The following is a 13791-nucleotide window of genomic DNA, read 5'->3' on the forward strand; positions in this document are numbered from 1 at the left end:
ACTTAATTTTTTGAGCCAAGCAGAAACTGTTCGTAATTACTAATTTCACAAACCATTCAGTGTAGCTGCATTCCATTCTTAATTGTACTTACAACTATTAATGTGCTGTCCAGAAAGGTGAGTACATACACTAATGTATGGGTTAATTAGATATTGTTTGTATGAGGAGTGATTGTTTTATTAGAGTAGTTTATAATGTTATGGAATTATTCTATATTATACCACAATTTGCTTTTTTTTCGTTGTAAAATACTTTTTGTATGCCAAACTTGTATGAAAATTTCTTACACAAAAATTGATCGAACTACTGTAATAGAGCAGTCATTGACGTAAATCATATGAAAATATTTTACACAAAAATTTTTACCATGAAATTTTTTGCACAAAAATAAAGCGAATTACGGTAGCAGTTGCACATGAAGATTTGAAGTGTTTAAACTTGGGTGTTAAAGTTTACAGTAAGAACCATACACATTCTTTAATTTGGCAAAACAAAAGTAGCCATATAATTAGACTTTTACTTGGTAGTTGGTTACTGGACTACTATAACGCCAACATCTTGCTTCTGGACTAGTATCTCCTGTGTATCCAGATCCATTTTTGATTTAATAATGATATGGTAACTGTTGGATTTTTTCGAAGAGGATTGGTTTATCAGGTTAAATCAGGTTAGTAACAAGTGTGAAATATTTGATTCTTGTTGTCACACTGTTAATCTACAAATTGTTTTAATCATGTCAGGGAAATTATTAAGAACAGCCTGGCATATGTTCAATATGTATGCTGGTGTCACCTGAGAAAGTAATTAAGGGCTTGGTGAACATAACATTGTGCATTTGTAGAACATTATCGAGTCGACTTGAAGAAGCCTGTCAGATAACTCTTCACCTTTGAAGGAGTCTTTCAGACGCTGACCCCATGATGTATAAGTTTGATTCTTCATCTAGACATTTTTCCAATTAGCTGCACAAGTTTGTGTGTAGCAGGAGTTTTGATATTCAAGCTTTCTGGACTGCATTACCACAGACCCCTGCAATTGGTAACAATGTGGTGCTGTTGGAAATCCTCTGTAGCCATATGCATGGTATACCTGCTTGGGATGCCAGCATCTCCCACCATCCACCACATATAGAGCTGGAGACCACCTCATAGAGGTTGGGGACCATCACAACAGCCACCACAGCATGGTCTGGGATGGCAGCGATATCCATTATTGCACCGAAGTCAGAAAAGACCAAAACCCCATCTTTATAACTAATTTATCCATCTATTTCACTTAGACTTTGTTCTTCAATAACAACTATTAACCAAATTTACTGTATGTAGTTCTATGTAGAGTAGATATATCCTTTTATTTTTATTCACTGAATATATACATATATATGACAATTTGTTTGATAGGCAACCTGGTTAATGTGTACCTTGTATACACGCTTACTAGTTATACCATGGCTGTGAGGGATTTTGCTGATATGTACACCCAAAGCATGAGGGCCGCAGGCTAAGGGTGCATCAGCAAAACCCGATACAGTTGTGGTAATTAAGCCTATAACTGATATCACTCTAGGCACACTCACCTGATAGGTGAAAGAACTACAGAGCACTCACCTTGTTCCTTTCACCTATTTAAATCTAGTTGTCCTCTGTGTTGTTTTGTGATCTGCTCAATGGCTGACATGTGGTAGATAGAAATGCGCATCCACACATTTCCCAAGTGATTATTTTATTCAGGCCACCCATAGAAATTAAGGGGCCCGGGGCAAAGAGTCAAAGTGGGGCCCAGGGGCAAGGAGGGTTCCACTCTGAATCACAACTTCAGCCTAGCTGTAAATTAAAGACCAAATAAAAAAAAGGTCATTACATGCTACAATAACAATAGCTACCACTCACCAATTATATCTCCTCATTTATAAACTTGCTACACTGCTCCTCTGAAGAATACTGTGACTGCTCTATTAGAGTATCTGGATTTTGACTGCTCTATTAGAGTATATGGATATTTTAAACAGGTATTAAAGGGGCCCTTGATGGGGCCCCTTTCAGGCTGGGGCTCGGGACAAAATGCCCCAGTTGCCCCCCTGTGGGTGGCCCTGATTTTATTGATAGTTCATCGCTTAGTAACTGTCAACTTGTCAAAATTTAGCAACCACACTGAGCCTAGCCTAACTTATAAACCCAAACCCATGCATAATTAAATGCTCTGTGTCACTCAATATAACAAGTCAAATGTATCATATTTTTGAACTGGTTGGGCATCAAAGCCTTGAGCCAACCGCATTCCTATGATATTGCCCAGGCAATACCAAGATATTGACCAGGAAATATCAAGATATTGCCTGAGCAATATGCTCTGAGCAGCACGTTTGAATGCTCACACTAAAGTAGTATATAATATAATTATAACACTGTAGTATATATGGGCATTCAAAGACACCTCTTGGGGTTTAACTTGTGGGCAATATCATTGGAACGTGGTTTGCTGATGGCTTTGATGCCCAACCAGTTCAAAGATACGATACACTTTGACTTGTTATTAAGTGGCACAAAGCATTTAATTGTTGGTTTTGGTTTACAAGTTAGGCTAGATAATTTTAAAATAATTCTTTGGGCAATGCATGGATGCATATTTCTGTCTGCCAGACTGAACACAGACAGGACAAATAAATTTCAATTAGGTGAGTAACTTATAGTCCTACGAATGTACTTAATAGGGCTGTACCGATACTGATATTATATCGGTATCTGTACCAATATTACAAGTATCGGTATCGGTCAATTGCAAGTCAACAATACAGATATTTCACTTGAGTTATTTGCACTGTTAAAAGTAGTATAAGTACCATGAAAAGGGTGTGATTGGCCAAGTGACTTAGTTGTTAAATGGTTAATTTCTTAGCCTAGCAGTCCTTACCTAGCATGAGTCGACCTGGGTTCAATCCCAGGTTGGTGATTTTTTTCTTTTCCTGAGGGTTTTTTTGCACCACAGTTATTTGGTGTTGATTTCTGTTTTGTTCTGTGATTTACACTGAAAAAAACAGACAAGTTTGGATAAACCTTTTGTGAACAGTCATAAGTACCGACAAATAAAAGGATTATGTTGTTGAAAAGCATATGAATTGTAGTAATTTAACACAGCCATAGTGATCATCCTACATACTCTTTATGCTGTAATGCATATTGGCTTGACTTTGAAGTATCAGCTGTGTATATGGTATTGGAAATAGACAGATATCGATATCGGATGTAAAATATGGTATTGGTACAGCCCTAGTACTTAAACATAATGTATTAACTTACTTACTGTCCCAATAGCAAAGTTAATATGCTTATAAATGTATTACAAAATGCTAAAACTAAAAAACTAGCTCCCACAATCACAATGTTTCTGGCATTGTGCATAATAATGTTCTGAGGGGTATAAAGATACTCAGATACTGATGTATAAAAGAAATAAGAAACAGGGTGAGTGCTCTGTAGTTCTTTCACCTGTCAGGTGAGTATGCCTCACTTATACCATGAGAGTGTCTGATTTTGCTTATATATCAAGACACACGATAGTGTGTCGTGCGGCCCAAGAAGCCGGCGCGCCACACCGTGAGTATATTAACAGGAAGAAAACGCAATTTTCACACCTATGTAGCTCTGTGATCCCTTATCCGATTGGAACCAAATTTGCTGGAGACATGCCGCCCAGTTAGGGTAGTCTACATACCAAATTTGAAGAAAATCGCTCCAGCCATTTCCGAGATACGAGCGAACAAAATTTCGTTTAAATTTCTTCGTTTTTTTCTTCTTCATCTTCTTCATTTCGCGCACTTCGCAAAATTCGCCATAAAACACGAATGCGTGCTCGGATTTAGCTGAAATTTGGCACACTTAAAGGGCTCATTAAGGCGGATCTCCGTACCAACTTTGGTAGGAATCCGATGAACATTCACGGAGTTATTACCGATTATTTGCGTAAAATAAGGTCGAAGGTCTGTCACGCCTACAGGGTAAACGCCTTGGAGGAATCAGTTGAAAATTGATATGTAGATGGAGCAACCATCGTAGGAGTGCCTTTTTGTGGTTTGAAAGGAATCGGGATAAAAACCATGGAGATATGACACTAAACCCAACCTGTGTCAAAATTACGCGATCGATTTTTATGAATAAAAAAACTATTAGTTTTCGTATCTACCAGGCAAACCGCTTAGAGCAACGAGCTGAAAATCAGTATGTAGCTGGAATAATCATCATAGAAAGTCCTTGCAGTAGTACAGAAGAATCGGATTACAAATCACTGAGTTATGATTCGAAAGGCAACTACGTGCAGCAAATGCGAGATCGAGATACTCTAATAGAACAGTCACCCTAATAAAGCATTCAGCTGCATTTATAATTTACTCAGTTATATTACATTGTAAGTTATTCTGTAGGGAATTCAGCTACAAACAAGTCACCCTGTAGTCAGATCAGCTAGAAGAAGGTACCTAATAGAGAGTTCAGCTACAAATAAGCCATCATGTAGAGAGTTCAGCTCAAATAAATCACCCTGTAGAGAAATCAGCTACAAACAAATTGCCCTGTAGAGAGATCAGCTAGAAGAAGTTACCTTGCAGAGAGTTCAGTTACAAAGAAACAATCATGCAAAGAGTTTAGCTACAAACAAATCACCCAGTAAAAAGTTCCGCTATGAACAGATCACACTGTAGAGAGTTCAGTTAGAAACAAGTCATCCTGTAGAGAGATCAGCTAGAAGAAGTCACCTTGTAGAGAGTTCAGTTACAAAGAAAAAATCATGCAAAGAGTTTAGTTGCAAACAAATCACCCAGTAGAAAGTTCCGCTATTAACAGATCACACTGTAGAGAGTTAAGTTAGAAACAAGTCATCCTGTAGATAGATCAGCTAGAAGAAGTCACTTTCTAGAGAGTTCAACTACAAAGAAACCACCATGTAAAAGAGTTCAGCTGCAAACAAATCACCTGTAGAGAATTCAACTACAAACAAATCACCCTGTAGAAAGATCAGCTAGAAGAAGTTACCTTGTAGAGAGTTCAGCTACAAACAAATCACCCTGTAGAAAGTTCAGCTACAAACAAGGCACCGTGTAGAGAGATCAGCTAGAAACAAGTCATCCTGTAGAGAGTTCAGCTAGAAGAAGTTACGTTGTACAGAGTTCAGCTACAAAGAAACTACCATGTGGAGAGTTCAGCTGCAAATAAATCGCCCTGTAGAGAATTCAGCTACAAACAAATCACCCTGTAGAAAGATCAGCTAGAAGAAGTTACCTTGTAGAGAGTTCAGCTACAAACAAATCACCCTGCAGAGAGTTCAGCTACAAAGAAACTACCATATAGAGAGTTCAGCTGCAAACAAATCGCCCTGTAGAGAATTCAGCTACAAACAAATCACCCTGTAGAAAAGTAGATCAGCTAGAAGAAGTTACCTTGTAGAGAGTTCAGCTACAAACAAATCACACTGTAGAGAGTTCAGCTAGAAGAAGTTACTTTGTAGAGAGTTCAGCTGCAAACAAATTGCCCTGTAGAGAATTCAGCTACAAACATATCACCCTGTAGAAAGATCAGCTAGAAGAAGTTACCTTGTAGAGAGTTCAGCTACAAACAAATCACCCTGTAGAGAGTTCAGCTAGAAACAAGTCACCCTGTAGAGAGATCAGCTAGAAACAAGTCACCCGTAGAGAGTTTAGCTAGAAGAAGTTACATTGTAGAGAGTTCAGCAGTTTAGCTGCAAACAAATCGCCCTGTAGAGAATTCAGCTACAAACAAATCACCCTGTAGAAAGATCAGCTAGAAGAAGTTACTTTGTAGAGAGTTCAGCTACAAACAAATCACCTTGTAGAGAGTTCGGCTACAAACAAGTCACCCTGTAGAGAGATCAGCTAGAAACAAGCCACCCGTAGAGAGTTTAGCTAGAAGAAGTTACATTGTAGAGAGTTCAGCAGTTTAGCTGCAAACAAATTGCCCTGTGGAGAATTCAGCTACAAACAAATCACCCTGTAGAAAGATCAGCTAGAAGAAGTTACCTTGTAGAGAGTTCAGCTACAAACAAATCACCCTGTAGAGAGTTCAGCTACAAACAAGTCATCCGGTAGAGGGATCAGCTAGAAGGATCACCTTGCAGAGAGGTCAGCTACAAAGAAATCACCCTGCTTCATCTTTTCTTCTTCCTGTAGTAAAGAAAAAAATGACAGGTTAAAAAGCCCTAAAGCCGGCCATAGGCCGGCTTTGGGATATACAAATGCAAAAAGAAGTGAAATCTAATCCAAAACAGCCAAGCTGTAAAAAAAGAGTGCGGCCCTGAGAAAGGCTATGGTGAAAAAAGATGTGAAATCCAAGGTGGCGGCCAAGAAATGGCTGTGATGGTAGGTTAATGGTAAAAATTTTAATAACAACAATTCAGTGAATTTGGTGCCGCTTGGTCTTGGCACAAAATTCACTTGAATTGTCGTTATTAAAATTTTTACCATTAACCTACCATCACAGCCATTTCTTGGCCGCCACCTTGGATTTCACATCTTTTTTCACCATAGCCTTTCCCAGGGCCGCACTCTTTTTTTACAGCTTGGCTGTTTTGGATTAGATACCCTTAGCCCTTGGGCCTGCGTCCCTCAGGCTTTTGAGTGTATATATATTAACAAATCCCTTGCAGTCGTGGTATAGCTATCAACAGGATTCAGGGTGCACCACAACTTAACAACTGTGTATTTACAGACATATGCATAACGATGCACTAAGTGATGTAGGACATTATTATGATATATATATATAAAACAAATTTTATGATACAGTCAATAATATTAACCACGTCAGGCTACTGATATTGCATGATCTAAGGATTAACATGATTTCCTAAATTTTGTAGATTCAAACCGTTACAACTAAATGTGTTAACCTGACTGTCAGTGTAAGAAACTAAACCATCGCCACTGTATGTATTAATGCTGTACACCACCTGGAACATTAATCAGATGATAATTAGAATCTCGCAACAAAAGCTAAGAGATTTTACAACATACCATGCATGATATAAATAGGTAAATGAACTGTTGCTACGGCTATGCTACCAGTTTAATAACTGAATAATAATATGTACTATGATGAATTCTTGTGTGTAATGTGGTGTAATACATGATGTGATTTTATGCACTAAATTGTGTGATTTGGATGAGTGACACTCAATAATCAAAATTAGAATTCAGATTAGAAAATCAGTCTTCAATTTCATTCATCACTTCTAAAAAGGACTCACGATAGTGAGTAAAATCATTAACATCATCATTGTTATCGTTGTTAGAGTTTTGGTTAAATCTGTAGATCAATACAACATGGTATAAGCTATCATGGAATACATGTGAATAGCTGGCATTAGTTATTTAATATGTAATAAGATTTATGTATAAAAGTAACACCACTCAAAAAAGTTCAAAAGAGGTAATTACACAAACCCAAAAGTTCAGAATTAAGAATATAAGAAAACGGTACACACGCATAGTTTTATATAATTTTGCAATCATTTAAATTTGATCTGTCTGTCCACCTATACACACACAATAACAAACAACACTCACATATCAACTACAGTAGCATTCTTCCTCACATTGTCATCAATATACATAGTAACACCAGTATCACTCACAGGTACTTCAATGGTTGTATTAGGTTTAGGTTTGCAGTATGTGACAATTTTCTTAATAATCCCTTTATATATGATCAGTTCCATTGTAGCAAATGCTATTAATGGTAACATCACAAAAAGAATGGTAAATGTTGATAATACTTCTGAACCAAAACTGTCAAACAATGATATGACTGATATGAACAACATTATTTGTAAAACAACTCCATCAACAATATTAAGAATTATACTCTCATATGGTTTTATTATAATATGTATCAAGGCTACTAGTGTGTTTGCTGTGAGTAACAATACTTGTGAAGTATTGGAATTAATTGTGAGTAGTAAAATTAACACCAGTCGACAAATCATGTAGTAAGCAGCAAAACTTCTGTACTTGTCTCTGTAACATCCTTGAAACTGATCAAGCAATGGTTTGAACCTAGCAAAGTTGATCTTGTGATTAAGAAATGGTTCAAGGAGAAGTAGAAGTGGTAGACCAATCACAATCACTAGTGTAAATAACACTGCTACAATAAAATATGGTAGATGACGACCATGAAAATACTCTATGTCAGGTGACAGGTAAGTGTAAACCTTATCCAGATTATTAAATGTTGGTGATCTTAACAGCAATAATGAAGTAGTGGTCACAGAAGTGTACAATAATAGCAGAAGGAAACATATTACATGGATAATTCCTCTACTTAGAAATGCTGACAACTTGTAAGACATTCTTGCTGACAAGCAGATTATTCCTACAAAGATGATAACAGCTAGTGGATGTACATAATGTAGAAACTCTTGGTCAATTCCAGTCATAGATTTTACTAGACAAAGCTGTCCTAGAAATTGTGGAGTCACTTTTGCAATGCTGGACATAATGCTAACAGCAGTGTACAGACTTTGAGATGCATACAAATGTTGCCCAGTAAAATTTCCAACATACTGTAATAGTACGTAATAACATACAAGTAACAAACACTGCTATAACCAGAACTATCCAGTATATCACTGACAACACGATAACCAGTACTGTCTGTCCTGTTGTACACTTTTCAATGCTGACACATTCTACAGAATCAAATGAGAGAGTATATCCTTCTTCACAACTACCACAAGCAGTACCAGATCGGTGTGAACTACACTGATTCATTCTCACTGGTGAGAGCTGATAAAATCCATTAGTTGTTTCACAACAAGTAAAATTGCAATAATTGTTAGGACAAACTGTCACTGTTGATTTACCATCAACTACGCCAAACCAGTAACCTCTTTTGATAGTTGATGTGCTACCAGAACAAGACACAATGTCACCGTCATCATAGCATACACACTTTTGAGTAGTATTATCATAGTAGTAACCAAGGTAACAGGGAAATAGTTCTGCTATCAGCTGGACAGAAATTTCTAAATCACTGTTTGTATATGATGTAATTATCATAGTGAAATTGGTAATGTCAGAAGTCTCCTTGCCTGTTACACTGATCCCTTCAAATAGATTACAAGCTATTGGCACGAATTGTGTCCCACCAAGATTATGATCATGATTTTCACCACACTTACCACAAAGTCCACTCCACCAGCAGGTTGGTCACGAAAGCTTAGTACACAGGCATTGATTTTAATGTTTTGGCCATTATCAACAAAGTAAGTATCACAATGATTTGTTGTATTGGTAGTATTGATACAGGTAGCTGGGTTATACAAAACTAGATGACGGGGAGGATTATTATGTGTCACGTTTAACCCCACAATGCTGTTGTTTAAACACATCTCATCACATGATGCTTGTATGTGCATATACACATCATCACCCACAAGAGCAGTATTGCTGCTAAACTCAACACTTGTGGTATTGGATAAGATATTGCTCTGGTTAGTTTGTTTCAGTTCACCATAAAAGGCTCCACCATAAAGAGTAGCATTGTTCTGATTGAATATGACATCAGATTCACTTTCAAATGTCATAGTAAAGATACCATCAAGATATATTGTTCCACCATTCTTATCAGCTGAATTATAGTTAAATTTTGTGGATGACCTCATTGCAAATTTTATGTTAGACTGTTGGATATTAACAGCCCCACCATCTTTCGCTGTATTGCCTCTAAAATCCACTTATGGCATTGCATTCAAATAATAGCCTTGAATGTTCACAATACATTGCACCACCCATCACTGCAATATTGTTAACATATGTTACTGATGAGTTTCCAACAAATGTTATATTACTTGTTTGATGTATATAAGCAGCACCTCCATGTAAACCAGCTTCATTGCCACTAAATGTCGCTTTTGAGTTACCGTCAAATGATATAACAGAATATGTTGTTGAGAACACCGCTCCTCCATTAGTGGCATGATTGTCAATATATGTCACTGTTGAGTTATCATGAAACATGATGACACCTTTCTCCTGTGAATATATAGCACCTCCAGTTACTCTGGCTGCATTAATCTTATATGTCACTAATGTGTTACCATCAAATGATATTTCTGAATAACTTATAGAATACACTGCCCCTCCATATAAAGCTCCATTTTCACTAAATGTCACCTTTGAGTTCCCATTGAAAGTTAAATCACAATATGTTGTTGAGTATACCGCCCCTCCATACCTTGCTCCATTGTTACTAAATGTCACGGTTGACTTATCATGAAACATGATGATACATTTCTCTAGAGAGTAAATGGCTGCTCCACTTATGTTGACTTTGTTAATGTCATATGTCACTGATGAGTTTCCATTAAATGATACGTCGGAATCTCTTTTGGAGTACACTGCTCCACCATATTTACCTCTATTTTTATTAAACGTCACTTTTGAATTATCGTCAAGTGAAATACCAGAAAATTTTGTTGAGTATACAGTTCCTCCATTAGTGGAATCATTGTCAATAAATTTTACTGTTGAGTTGTCATGAAACATGATGATACATCTCTCCTGTGAATATATAGCACCTCCACTCACACTGGCTTTGTTAATTTTATACGTGACTACTGTGCTTCCACCAAATGATATTTCTGAATAACTACTAGAGCACACTGCCCCTCCAAATCTTACTGCTCCATTTTTACTAAATATCACTGTGGAGTTTCCATTGAATAAAACATCAGAATATGTTGTTGAGTATACAGTTCCTCCATTAGTGGCATGATTACCAATAAATTTCACTGTTGAGTTTTCATGAAACATGATGGTACATCTCTCGTGTGAATAAATAGCACCTCCACTACCACTGGCTTTGTTAAGTTTGTATGTCAATGATGTATTTCCATCAAATGATATTTCTGAATAACTCCTAGAGTGCACCGCTCCTCCAAGTCGTGCTTCATTGTCACTTTTGAGTTTTCATCAAATATGATGCTACAGTTCTTATATGAATAAAGAGCTCCTCCATTTCCACTGGCATAGTTCCCTTTATATGTCACTGTCGTGTTTCCATCAAATGATATTTGGGAATAACTCACGGGGAACACTGCTCCTCCATATTCAGCTCTGTTGTCCATGAATGTCAATGCTGAGCTTTGATCAAATAAGATATTACATTTCTTACCAGAATAAATGGCTGCTCCACTTATGCTGGCATAATTCCCTTTATATGTCACTTTTGTGTTCCCATCAAACGATATTTGGGAATAATTTACAGAGAACACTGCTCCTCCATATTCAGCTCTGTTGTCCATGAATGTCAATGCTGATTTTTGATCAAATAGGATATTACATTTCTTACCAGAATAAATGGCTGCTCCACTTATGCTGGCTTTGTTAGCTTCATATGTCTCTGTTGTGTATCCTTTAAATGATATGTTAGAAAACTGTCTGGAGAACACTGCCCCCCCAAATCTTGCTTCATTATCACTAAATGTTACTTTTGAGTTTCCATTAAATGTAATGCTGCAGTTCTCATAAGAAATAAAAGCTCCACCATTTTTACCAACATAATTCCCTTTATATGTCCTGTACACTGCTCCTCCAAACCTTGCTGCTCCATTTTTACTCAATGTCACTGTGGTGTTTCCATTGAATAAAACATCAGAATATGCTGTTGAGTATACAGCTCCTCCATCAGTGGCACGATTACCAATAAATCTCACTGTTGAGTTTTCATGAAACATGATGGCACATTTCTCTTGTGAATAAATAGCACCTCCACTAACACTGGCTTTGTTAAGTTTGTATGTCACTGATGTGTTTCCATCAAATAATATTGGCTTCTGGAGCACATTGCTCCTCCAAATCTTGCTTTATTGTCACTAAATGACACTTTTGAGTTTCCATCAAATGTTATGCTGCAGTTCTCAAAACAATTAAGTGCTCCTCCATTTTTATTAGCATGATTCCCTTTGTATTCCACTGTCGTGTTTCCATCGAATAATATCTCTGAATAACTTCTAGAATACACCGCCCCTCCATAAGTAGCACTGTTATGACTAAATGTCACATTTGAATTTCCCTTAAATGTGATCCTACAGTGATTATAAAACTCAACAGCTCCTCCTTCACTAGCATCATTATCTATAAAAGACACAGTTGCGTTTCCGTCAAATAATATTTCTGAATATCTTGTAGAGAAAACTGCTCCTCCTCCAAATGTAGCAGTATTATGGTTAAAGGTCACTGTTGAGTTTACAGCAAATAACATGTTGGAATTTTCAAAATACAGAGCTCCACCACTTGTGCTGGTAGCATTGCTTTGAAATATTACCACTGTGTTTCTGTCAAATAATGTTGCAGACTTACTTATGGAAAATACTGCACCACCATATGAAGTAGCAATATTGTTTACAAAATTTACAACTGAAATTTCTCCAAAGTATATTCTAGAATTATTAAGAAAGATTGCTCCACCGCTAGTATTTGCTGAATTATTGTAGAATATGACATTAGAACTGTCTTTAAATTCAACAATTGATCTACTGCTAAAAATTCCTCCACCAGCAATCACTGTGTTTTGCTTGAAAAGCACATCACCTCTAATGTGCAGTTTATGATGTGAAAGATATACAGGTACTCCTTCATTGCCAACAAATAATGAATTTTGCAAGTATGAATACTGCAGCTGTCTATTTCCTGAACCATCAATAAAGATAACACTCTTGGCAACTCCATTGTAAGAGAAATTACAGCTGTTAATCACCAACTTTATTTGGGTATGAGTTGTACCATCAGCTGTATACTGCACTGCTGCACCATGATCTCTATGATGATTATTATGTGTAAACACAGAATTGTTGATGTGTATATTTCCTGAAACTTTTGAGAAGACTACAGCTTGTCCTATTGAGGAATTGAAGGAGCAGCTTGAATGATAATCTTGGATGATTTGTGAAATCTGATTCCTGGATATGATGGCTCCTTGCTAGTCAACCCACACCTCTCCCAGTCAATACCTGTAATAGTAACATTGTTGCAGGAGATGAAGTTTATTGCTCCAATACCAATACAGTTCACAGTGGAAGTTCCATGTCCAATTATTGCAATATTGTCAAGATTTTCTACAGTAATTTTTGAATCCAACACAACATTTGATCCAACAATTTTGATTGTCATATTATTAGTAAGACGACTGCACTATCAAATGAGTGAAAAGAGCGATCTCTAATAACACAGCAACATTCTACCTGATCGTATCCTGTCTGTGAACCAGGTACGGCAACTTTCTGAGAGTAGATTTCATTGGTAATTTCATCAGCCTTTGTGAAGACCACAGACAGTAGAAAAATACTTACAGTGCTGGCTGTCAGCATAACAACAGTGCATACCACAGTAGCAGATGTGAGTAATAATTTTCAGGACAACTGATGTTTGAATTGATACATCTATTTTGTACTATCAGAGCCGATACATCTTTCAGATGCCATACATATGCATTAACAGCCATGTTATACATAATGACTTTATGTCATAATGACTTTATGTCATAATGCTTGCTATAGTTTGACTTCTCACCCAGTACAATTATATGCCACACCATTCAAGATTTGCACATCACAACAAATGGAATGATTCTACATCTGTTCTTCTTCTCCCTTCACAGTACAGACAGTCATAAACTTGTAAGTCTTGTTTTTGTAGTTAGCCAACTACAGAACATTTCACACTGATTTGCAGGCCCAAGGTTACTTTCCTCTATAATACATAGTACCAGTGTGATACCAATGCATAA

At 36.9% G+C, this 13791-nt stretch overlaps 4 protein-coding genes across 4 annotated transcripts; all 4 read right to left on the bottom strand.

Annotated features, from left to right (window-relative positions):
- Positions 1-7211: 7211 nt before the first annotated feature.
- On the bottom strand, positions 7212-9589 carry LOC136263857 (putative leucine-rich repeat-containing protein DDB_G0281931). Its single transcript, XM_066058481.1, has 4 exons — positions 9185-9589; positions 8613-9014; positions 7572-8566; positions 7212-7311 (listed from the first exon to the last, which is right to left on the bottom strand). Exons 1-4 carry the CDS (start codon positions 9587-9589, stop codon positions 7212-7214), a joined length of 1902 nt encoding a protein of 633 aa, XP_065914553.1.
- A 139-nt stretch (positions 9590-9728) lies between these two features.
- Positions 9729-10817, bottom strand: LOC136263859 (probable outer membrane protein pmp6). The gene has a single exon (XM_066058482.1). It carries the CDS (start codon positions 10815-10817, stop codon positions 9729-9731), a length of 1089 nt encoding a protein of 362 aa, XP_065914554.1.
- A 65-nt stretch (positions 10818-10882) lies between these two features.
- LOC136263860 (probable outer membrane protein pmp6) lies at positions 10883-11740 on the bottom strand. Its single transcript, XM_066058484.1, has one exon. It carries the CDS (start codon positions 11738-11740, stop codon positions 10883-10885), a length of 858 nt encoding a protein of 285 aa, XP_065914556.1.
- Positions 11741-11805: 65 nt separating this feature from the next.
- On the bottom strand, positions 11806-13506 carry LOC136263861 (probable outer membrane protein pmp6). Its single transcript, XM_066058485.1, has 4 exons — positions 13443-13506; positions 13247-13362; positions 13000-13196; positions 11806-12823 (listed from the first exon to the last, which is right to left on the bottom strand). The coding sequence occupies exons 1-4, from the start codon at positions 13504-13506 to the stop codon at positions 11806-11808; spliced, it is 1395 nt and encodes a 464-aa protein (XP_065914557.1).
- Positions 13507-13791: the final 285 nt, after the last annotated feature.

This window comes from Dysidea avara, chromosome 8, assembly GCF_963678975.1.
Source record: "Dysidea avara chromosome 8, odDysAvar1.4, whole genome shotgun sequence".
NCBI classification, from domain to species: Eukaryota; Metazoa; Porifera; class Demospongiae; order Dictyoceratida; family Dysideidae; genus Dysidea; species Dysidea avara.

What these genes read in the sequence shown, in the direction of transcription:
- LOC136263857 (XM_066058481.1), bottom strand. Translation starts at nt 9,589, where the DNA reads ATGACATTTGAAAGTGAATCTGATGTCATATTCAATCAGAACAATGCT. An exon ending in CTGGTGGAGTGGACTTTGTG is followed by an intron (nt 9,015 to 9,184) that starts GTAAGTGTGGTG and finishes ATTTCTGTCCAG; the next exon opens with CTGATAGCAGAACTATTTCC. An exon ending in TGATATACTGGATAGTTCTG is followed by an intron (nt 8,567 to 8,612) that starts GTTATAGCAGTG and finishes GTACTATTACAG; the next exon opens with TATGTTGGAAATTTTACTGG.
- LOC136263859 (XM_066058482.1), bottom strand. Translation starts at nt 10,817, where the DNA reads ATGTTTCATGAAAACTCAACAGTGAAATTTATTGGTAATCATGCCACT.
- LOC136263860 (XM_066058484.1), bottom strand. Translation starts at nt 11,740, where the DNA reads ATGTTTCATGAAAACTCAACAGTGAGATTTATTGGTAATCGTGCCACT.
- LOC136263861 (XM_066058485.1), bottom strand. Translation starts at nt 13,506, where the DNA reads ATGGCTGTTAATGCATATGTATGGCATCTGAAAGATGTATCGGCTCTG. An exon ending in CACAGACAGGATACGATCAG is followed by an intron (nt 13,197 to 13,246) that starts GTAGAATGTTGC and finishes CTCATTTGATAG; the next exon opens with TGCAGTCGTCTTACTAATAA. An exon ending in ACAGGTATTGACTGGGAGAG is followed by an intron (nt 12,824 to 12,999) that starts GTGTGGGTTGAC and finishes TAATCATCATAG; the next exon opens with AGATCATGGTGCAGCAGTGC.